At 56.9% G+C, this 8,830-nt stretch overlaps 1 protein-coding gene across 1 annotated transcript; it reads right to left on the minus strand.

Annotated features, from left to right (window-relative positions):
• Positions 1 to 1,545: 1,545 nt before the first annotated feature.
• On the minus strand, positions 1,546 to 4,499 carry LOC309793698 (forkhead box protein J1-like; the record flags this gene model as incomplete). The annotated part of the gene is made up of 2 exons (XM_082604389.1): positions 1,546 to 2,313; positions 4,002 to 4,499. 2 exons carry the CDS (start codon positions 4,497 to 4,499, stop codon positions 1,546 to 1,548), a joined length of 1,266 nt encoding a protein of 421 aa, XP_082460515.1.
• Between the last annotated feature and the right edge of the window lie 4,331 nt (positions 4,500 to 8,830).

An 8,830-nucleotide genomic window follows, 5' to 3' on the forward strand; every position in this document is an offset into this window, starting at 1 on the left:
TGCCCTGATGGCCTCCCTCAGCCCCAACCTGCATTGGAGGGAAGGCCCTGGGCGGGGTGAATGAACCCCAGGGTGGCAAGTGGGGCCCCAGGGGCTGGGGCCCTCTGACCTCACACCCTGTCCCTTCAGGAAGGGACCAAGGGAGGGAGGAGCTGGAGACAGGCCCAGGCGAGGACCGCAGGTGAGTCTGGGCAGGCCCTCAACTTGGGCGAGGTGGGGAACGTGAGCCGAGCCCTGGGCAAGAACGGCCTTTGTGAGTGAGTCCTCAGGGCCAGGGAGGGGGCTGTGCCTCCTTTGCCGCCTGCTCCTCGGGGCTGTGGGTACAGTCTCCCCATTGCACATAGAGAGGTGCCGAGGCCCTGGCTGCAGGGGACCCCCGAGGGCCGCCTCTCAGCCCCTTTCTCTCTGGGCACCCAGAGATCCTGAGGAGTGCATCAGGGGACACTCTGCAGGCCTTTGGTGCCCCCCATCTTCCTCCCAGCCATTCCCCCTTGGGCCGTGGCCTCCCCAAAACTGGCCCATGCTTTTCCCCAGAGAAAGTTGCAAGCAGGTCCATTTTGAGACTTTTTAAAACTTTAGTTTTAAAAATGTTTTTATTGTAAATCACTTTCTATGAAAAAGGTTAAATTGCCCGATGGGTTAGGAGAGTGGATGTGGGATGCAGCCCAGGGCGTTTATGGTGGAGCAAGACACTCCCCTGCAGGAGTGCAAGCAAGGGCACGGGGCCATCCCCCCATTCCTGGTCCCAGTGGTTCTAGCAAGCACTGCGTCCCTCCCAGTTAAGCCTCAGCTCTAGCTACACTCACTACATTAGTCTGTCTGTCCCCTTTCCCTGTGCAGCTTGGCTGCCCCAGCCCCTAACCCCCAGATCCCCATCTCCCCGCTGCTCTCAGCCTCAAGTTGGGCTCAAAGATTAGGGACACATACCCTCTGCCCCACCTCTAGGGATGAAGCCAGAAGATCCCAGAGGCCTTAGAAAATCTCCTGGCTCCACCCGGCACCCCGGCCTCCTTTCTGTCTCCTCTCTCTTCCCCCCTCCGCCTAGCTCCTCCTCACAGACTGCCGGGAGAGGCCTCTTGGGTGTTCATTTGCAGTCACCTAATCAGCATTGGTTGTACCTGGGAACTTGCTCTGGATAGAGACCTGGGGAGGAGAGCAGGAGAGAGAGAAGCTTGGAAGCTAAGGTGTTCTGGGGCGGGCCCTGTACTGATGTTTCCAGCTTGGCCAGGGCCCCTCCAAGCCGCAGCTCTCATAGTGCAGGGCCCTTAGCGTGTCTCTGGGGCAGGGAAGAAGTGGATCAATGAAACACTGTGTGTATGGGGGGCTGGGGAGCGGAGGCAGCAATTTGGGTCCTGGGCCCCAATTCTCAGCCTGCTGGACTAGAATCTGAGGATGGCCTGGGCTGGGGGCCGTGTGGCCTGGTGGGGTGAGCTGGCCCAGCCCCTGCCTGGGCGGTAGGGTGTCCATGGGCCTGCACTGGCGGGGAGGGGGGCAGTCTGGGCCCAGACTTCGGTGCTGTCTGGAGGTGGGGCAGGGCCTGGCTTCTTACAAGAAGGCGCCCAGGCTGGCCCAGTCATGCAGGTCAGAGGCCAGTGTGGCATCCCCGGCCTCAAAGAGGGGCTCGGGGGGCAGGGAGCTACGGGTGCTCTCGTCCCAGGGGTGCTCCAGGAAGGATGTGGCCAGGAAGGTCTCATCAAAGTCCAGGCTGTCGGTAGCCTGCTCCGCTGGAGGCCCCCAGGTAACAGGGCAGTCGATGTGGTGGCCATGGATGGTGAGGTCCACGTCCCCGTGTGAGGCAGGGCTCAGCGGCGGGATCAGCTCCGAGATCTCCAGCGTGCCCAGCTCCCCGTCCAGCGTGCCAGCGTCCAAGATGGCCTCCCAGTCAAAGTTGCCCTTGAGGGGTTCCAGCTCACCCTGCTCCTCCTGGGTCAGCAGCAGGGGGCTGGAGGGCCGCGGGACCTTGGCCTCCTGCTTGGGCAGCGGCTGTTGACGCTTGCGCCCCAGCCTGCCCTCGCCTGCACCCCAGCCCGCCTCCCCAGTGGCCTCCTCGAACTCCCGCAGCAGCTGCTGGGCCTCGGTGCTCACGGTCAGTGGCCTGGCCCATGGGGCGGCGCTGGGCTCTGGCGCGGCCTGGCGGGCAAAGGCCGGGTGGATGTGGACTGGGGGCAGCCGCTGCTTCTTCAAGGCCCCACTCAGCAGCCGCTCGGCATACTGGGGGTCGATGCGCCAGAAGCCCCCCTTGCCTGGCTCGTCCTTCTCCCGAGGCATCTTGATGAAGCCCTTCTTCAGGGACAGGTTGTGGCGGATGGAGTTCTGGACACAGGGAGGTAGGAGAGAAGGAAGACAGCTGGGAGAGTGGGTGGGGTCAGTGATGGGGGGCTCCTAGCGCCACTGCCAGTCCCACCACCACCTTCTCTCCGATGGGGGCAGGGGAGACAGAGGCGCTGCTCCGAGCGGGAGGCTCTGGGACACCAGCCACGGGGCACCAGGAGCTGGGAGTGCTGTCGGGGGCTTTTGTTCCCTTTGGCCAGGATATCTGCCTGCTCAGTCATCCGAGCCCTGAGCCGCAGGGTGGCTCTCAGTGCCAGCCTGTCCTGCCCTCCCTCCCTTACCCCGCTGCTTGCGGCCTCTGGTCAAAGGCCTTGGCTCCCCCAGGTCCTGGACGGCCATCTCCCTCTGCCTGGGCCTGGCTGGCCTTCTCTGTTTGTGAAATGAGTGAGTGGGTGTGAGGGTGTGTGTGTGTGGGGGGGGGATGAAGTGTGGGAGGATCTGATGACTTTCCTTGTTTCTAGAGCCGGCTGCTGGCCTGGGCCCTCACCCACCATGTCCCCCTCCTCCCACCCCAGGCTCTGAGGCCTCAGTTGATTATTACCCAGCCAAGAGCATAGCGCTCATTCCTGGGGCCTCTCAGGCTTGGGGTAGGGTGGGGGGTGGTGGAGGGTCTCTGCTTTCTCACCAAGGTTACAAATGGTACCTGCCCCAGGGTCAGGGCCCAAGCAATCGTGGAATAGCTGTGATTACAGGAACTCTGATCCTGTGACCTGTGCCACAGGGAAGGATCTGTGCATCCTCAGGGTCTCTGTCCCCAAGTAGCCCCTGATCCTGATGGTCGAAGAGGCTCAGGGCAGCGTGTGCCCAGCCTGAATCACCATCCTGCCTTGTTCAGGCCTGGGTGCACAGTCCAAACCACGCTGGGGCACAGGGGTCTGGGGCCTGGTGGGTGGGGCCGGCAGGTGAGTAGTGCCCCCTGGCAAGACTGGGAGGTTTACATGGTGGTCTGGGCCCCTTGGCTGCTCTGTGCCAGGTTCCGGAGACTTGGAACATGAAGCCAGTGTGGGAGGAAAGAGCCCCTGTGGAAAGCACGTGGCTGAGGTAATTGTCCCCCCAGGGAGGTTGATGAGAAGAGGGGGAGGAGTGTAGGCAGGAAACTAGGGAGGGCTTGGGGTGGGGGCTGGCACAGCAGCTTTCGGAAGGCCCCGTAGCCCTTCCACTGGGACACCGATGGCCTTCACACCCCGCAGCACGCCCCTCTCCCCTCCCAGAGCCCCTCCAGCCAACTGAAAGCAGGCGGGATGCAGAGTCTGGCAGGAACGATGCTCTGCCTCCAGTCAGGCCCTGACAAACTGACCTTGAGGAGGGTAGTGTCGAGGAATTGCAGGACTTGGGACAAAAATGTGTCCCTCAGTCCATCAACCTACCCTGGGGGGCTGTGTCCACGCATAGTTCAGCCCTGGTCTTTGGGCTGAGCCTGCCGGACGAGTGACAAGTTCTTTCCCCTTGAACCTCTATGTCGGCACCCCTGCAGCCCTCTGAACATCCTCCCTCCTCCGTCTCTGAAGTCAAAGGGGCAGCAGTCCAAGCACTGGGCTCCCTTGAGGTCCTTCCTGGACGGCCTTCCTCTCTCGGGGCCCTGGCCGTACCGCGCCTACTTGGCCTGCGGATCTGGGATGTGAGTCCAGTCCGCGAGGGCATGGGGAGGGAGGGAGGGAGTGCCTCCCTACCTGCCAGGTGGGATCAGCGTGGCGGAAGTAACAGAAGTTGTCCGTGATCCACTTGTAGATGGCCGACAGGGTGATCTTGGTGGCCTTGCTGGCCTGCATGGCCATGCAGATGAGCGTGGCATACGAGTAGGGCGGCTTCACGTGCGGGTTGGTGGCGTAGTCCACGTCGTCGGGAGGCGAGGCCTGCAGCCCCGAGGGGGCGCTCCGCGGCGTGCAGGAGGACGTGGGCTTGCCGGGTGTGTGCGGCTGCCCCAGGCAGGCGGGGTCCGCCGCCAGGGGAGACCCCGGCTCGGCCGAGCCTGCCAGCTCGTGGGAGCCGTGGGGGTCGGTGTCCCCCGAAGGCAGGGCGGGGAGCTCGGCGTTGAGAATGGAGAATTCCTGCAGCCACTGCAGGCTGGTCAGGCTGTCATTCAGGGCGTTGGACTCCTCCAGGCCGCCTTCCGGTCCGGCCTCCTCCGCTGCCCCTGCTCCCGAGACGCGTAGCCAGCTCTCCGCCATATCTGCGGGGACTCTCCGAGGGGGCTGTCAACATCCACGAGCCGAGCCGAGGGTGGCCGCCGAGCTCTCCGGCCCGCTGACTCCCGCGGCTTCAGTTACGCAGCCTCCCGGAAGCGGGCTTCCATCCCGCGATCCGGGGTAGCCTCCTCCAAACGGAATGTGGTGCCTGCGGGGACCAGAGCGGGAACTGAGCCCTCTTTCCCCACCCCCGAGGGGAGAGTGTGGGCGAGGGGGGAGGCTCTTACTAAAATCCTTCCTGCAGCCGGGGAGGATCTTTTACTGCCGAGGTCTGGGAAACAGAAGGTGTGCCCGGGGGTGCGACCCACACGGGGTTCGCCTCGCTCTTTTCCTCTTGGATCTTTTAGAGGAGACTTAATTAGCCCAACGAGGGAATAGTGTAGGGGCATGCGAGGCCACCCCTTTCTCCCTCAAAGCGGGGAATTAACCCCCCTCTCTCCGTCCACAACCAATGGAAATGGGGCGAGAGAGTCCAGGAGGGCAGTACGACGGGTCGGGGGGCGGGGGAGGTCGTCTGATCTTTGAAAAGGGATATTAGGATGGGGCTCAAGGGGAAGGAAGGAAACAATACAGAGAGTTATAAGGGGGTGGGAAGTGAGTGTCCCCCAAACGCCTCTGATGTCAGTCCCCGGGCCCTCCACTTCCGTCGGGGACGGATGGGAGAGCGGGCTGGTACTGACGCCCTCCCTTCCCACGGCCGGCAGCCCTCCCCGTCCCTTACCTGGCTCAGAGCGCAGCCCGGGCCAAAGGAAGCTTCTCAAAGAAATTCCTCCCACCGCCCACCCTCACCGCGGCTCTCTGCTCCCAGCTCCAGGGCCCAGCCAGCAATCCTCGTCGCCACTCACGCCCGCCGGCGCCTCTCTGAAAGCCAGCGGCTGGGGCCCGGCACTCAGTAGCCGCTCGCAAGGCGTCTCCTGCTGCCGTGGCGACGCCCCGCCCATATAAACAGCTTCCGCTTCTGCCATTGGCCAGGGCATCTCCAAAGAGACCGCGGGCTCTTAACGGCTCTCTCACGCGGTAACTCTCTTCCAGCTCCCTCCTGCCGCCCTCACCCGCGCGCGACCCAGCCCCCTACCCGCCACCGCGTCCCGGCTCCGCGCATTCCCGCCCGAGGGCCCCGCGCAGGGCTCGGAGAGGCGCGCGGCTCGGCGCTCCCGCAGAGGCCCCGGGGCCCTCGGCGAGCAGTTCGCCGCGGGAACCGTCCTCCGCCCCACCCCCTTCCCATCTGGGCTGCTCAGAGGTGGCGACGGCTCCTGGGACGCAGCCCGTGGCGCGGGGGCCAGGGCTGGGTGCATGCTTGGGGCTTTCCTTTCCTCTCCTCTGGGCTGCGAGTGGCACTTCCTCACGTTTCTGCGGCCTGTCCCGGTCTCCCGACCGAGTGTCGTCTTGGTGCCCGCAAGCAGGTCTGACTCTCCGATGCCACCTGCCGCTCAGGTCCGCAGAAACCGCAGCCCCGGTCGCAGGCACCCCAAGGCGGCTAGGGTAATCCAGTGTTTCCCGGTAAGCGCCCCCTCCCCGCCCCGTCCTCAGCAAGATTCCCAGAAGCTGACATTCCAGAGGCTTCTTCGGAAGTGCTCTCCCTCCTTTCCAGATAGCCGAGGAAACAGAGCCGTTGGGTGAAACCCAGGAAAGCCGTGGACTTGCCAAATTCTTTGACTGGGGTCATTTGCCCCATTCATTTCACCAGCCTTTAAGTGACGGACTAACGGTGGACTGTGGTCCTTCCTCCTCCCCTCCCCCAGCCTCCCTCCCGTCACCAGCTTTCCTGCTCTTCAGTTATTGAGGAGCTGCAGTTGGAAGTTCTCTGGTTGAAGGGGGTGGGTGGAGGTGAGGGCTCCTTATCAGGCCTCTGGGCAGGAGCTGTGCCCGGGGGATGGTACACCAGCTCCCACCCAGAAACATGTCTTTTCCTCTACCCCTTGCCCTCTCTCACTCCTCCATGTCCAGCTTGTCTTGAGTCAAAGTTTTTTTTTTCTTCCCAAGTATTTATTGTTTTATTTTAATTTTTATTTTATTTTTTTATTAGTTTCTGCTTTATAACAAAGTGAATCAGTCATACATATACATCTGTTCCCACATCCCTTCCCTCAGGCATCTCCCTCCCTCCCACCCTCCCCATCCCACCCCTCCAGGCGGTCACAAAGCACCGAGCTGATCTCCCTGTGCTCTGCGGCTGCTTCCCACTATCTACCTTACGTTTGGTAGTGTATATATGTCCATGCCTCTCTTTCGCTTTGTCACAACTTACCCTTCCCCCTCCCCATATCCTCAAGTCCATTCTCAAGTAGGTCTGTGTCTTTATTCCTGTTTTACCCCTAGGTTATTCATGACATTTTTTAAAATTCCATATATATGTGTTAGCATACGGTATTTGTCTTTCTCTTTCTGACTTACTTCACGGTGTATGACAGACTCTAGGTCTATCCACCTCATTACAAATAGCTCAGTTTTGTTTCTTTTTATGGCTGAGTAATATTCCATTGTATATATGTGCCACATCTTTATCCATTCATCCGATGATGGACACTTAGGTTGCTTCCATCTCCGGGCTATTGTGAATAGAGCTGCAATGAACATTTTGGTACATGCCTCTTTTTGAATTATGGTTTTCTCAGGGTATATGCCTAGTAGTGGGATTGCTGGGTCATATGGTAGTTCGAGTTTTAGTCTTTTAAGGAACCTCCATACTCTTCTCCATAGTGGCTGTACCAATTCACATTCCCACCAGCAGTGCAAGAGTGTTCCCTTTTCTCCACACCCTCTCCAGCATTTATTGTTTCTAGATTTCTTGATGATGGCCATTCTGACTGGTGTGAGATGATATCTCATTGTAGTTTTGATTTGCATTTCTCTAATGATTAATGATGCTGAGCATTCTTTCATGTGTTTGTTGGCAGTCTGTATATCTTCTTTGGAGAAATGCCTATTTAAGTCTTCTGCCCATTTTTGGATTGGGTTGTTTGTTTTTTTGCTATTGAGCTGCATGAGCTGTTTTTAAATTTTGGAGATTAATCCTTTGTCAGTTGCTTCATTTGCAAATATTTTCTCCCATTCTGAGGGTTGTCTTTTGGTCTTGTTTATGGTTTCCTTTGCTGTGCAAAAGCTTTGAAGTTTCATTAAGTCCCATTTGTTTATCTTTGTTTTTATTTCCATTTCTCTAGGAGGTGGGTCCAAAAGGATCTTGCTGTGATTTATGTCATAGAGTGTTCTGCCTATGTTTTCCTCTAAGAGTTTGATAGCTTCTGGCCTTACATTTAGGTCTTTAATCCATTTTGAGCTTATTTTTGTGTATGGTGTCAGGGAATGATCTAATCTCATACTTTTACATGTCCCTGTCCAGTTTTCCCAGCACCACTTATTGAAGAGGCTGTCCTTTCTCCACTGTACATTCCTGCCTCCTTGATCAAAGATAAGTTGACCATATGGGTGTGGGTTTATCTCTGGGCTTTCTATCCTGTTCCATTGATCTATCTTTCTGTTTTTGTGCCAGTAAAACACTGTCTTGCTTACTATAGCTTTGTAGTGTAGTCTGAAGTCAGGGAGCCTGATTCCTCCAGCTCCGTTTTTCGTTCTCAAGATTGCTTTGGCTATTCGGAGTCTTTTGTTTTTCCAAACAAAGTTTGAATTTTTTTGTTCTAGTTCTGTGAAAAATGCCAGTGGTAGTTTGATAGGGATTGCATTGAACCTGTAGATTGCTTTGGGTAGTAGAGTCATTTTCACAATATCGATTCTTCCAATCCAGGAGCATGGTATATCTCCCCATCTATTTGTATCATCTTTAATTTCTTTCATCAGTGTCTTATAATTTTCTGCATACAGGTCTTTTGTCTCCTTAGGTAGGTTTATTCCTAGGTATTTTATTCCTTTTGTTGCAATGGTAAATGGGGGTGTTTTCTTGATTTCACTTTCAGATTCTTCATCATTAGTGTACAGGAATGCCAGAGATTTCTGTGCATTAATTTTGTATCCTGCTACTTTTCCAAATTCATTGATTAGCTCTAGTAGTTTTCTGGTAGCATCTTTAGGATTCTCTATGTATAGTATCATGTCATCTGCAAACAGTGACAGCTTTACTTCTTCTTTTCCAATTTGGATTCCTTTTATTTCCTTTTCTTCTCTGATTGCTGTTTCTAAAACTTCCAAAACTAAGTTGAATAAGAGTGGTGAGAGTGGGCCACCTTGTCTTGTTCCTGATCTTAGTGGAAATGGTTTCAGTTTTTCACCATTGAGGACAATGTTGGCTGTGGGTTTGTCATTTATGGCCTTTATTATCTTGAGGAAAGTTCCCTCTATGCCTACTTTCTGCAGGGTTT

The sequence above is a fragment of the Mesoplodon mirus genome (assembly GCF_964341445.2).
Source record: "Mesoplodon mirus genome assembly, chromosome: 18".
NCBI classification, from domain to species: domain Eukaryota; kingdom Metazoa; phylum Chordata; class Mammalia; order Artiodactyla; family Ziphiidae; genus Mesoplodon; species Mesoplodon mirus.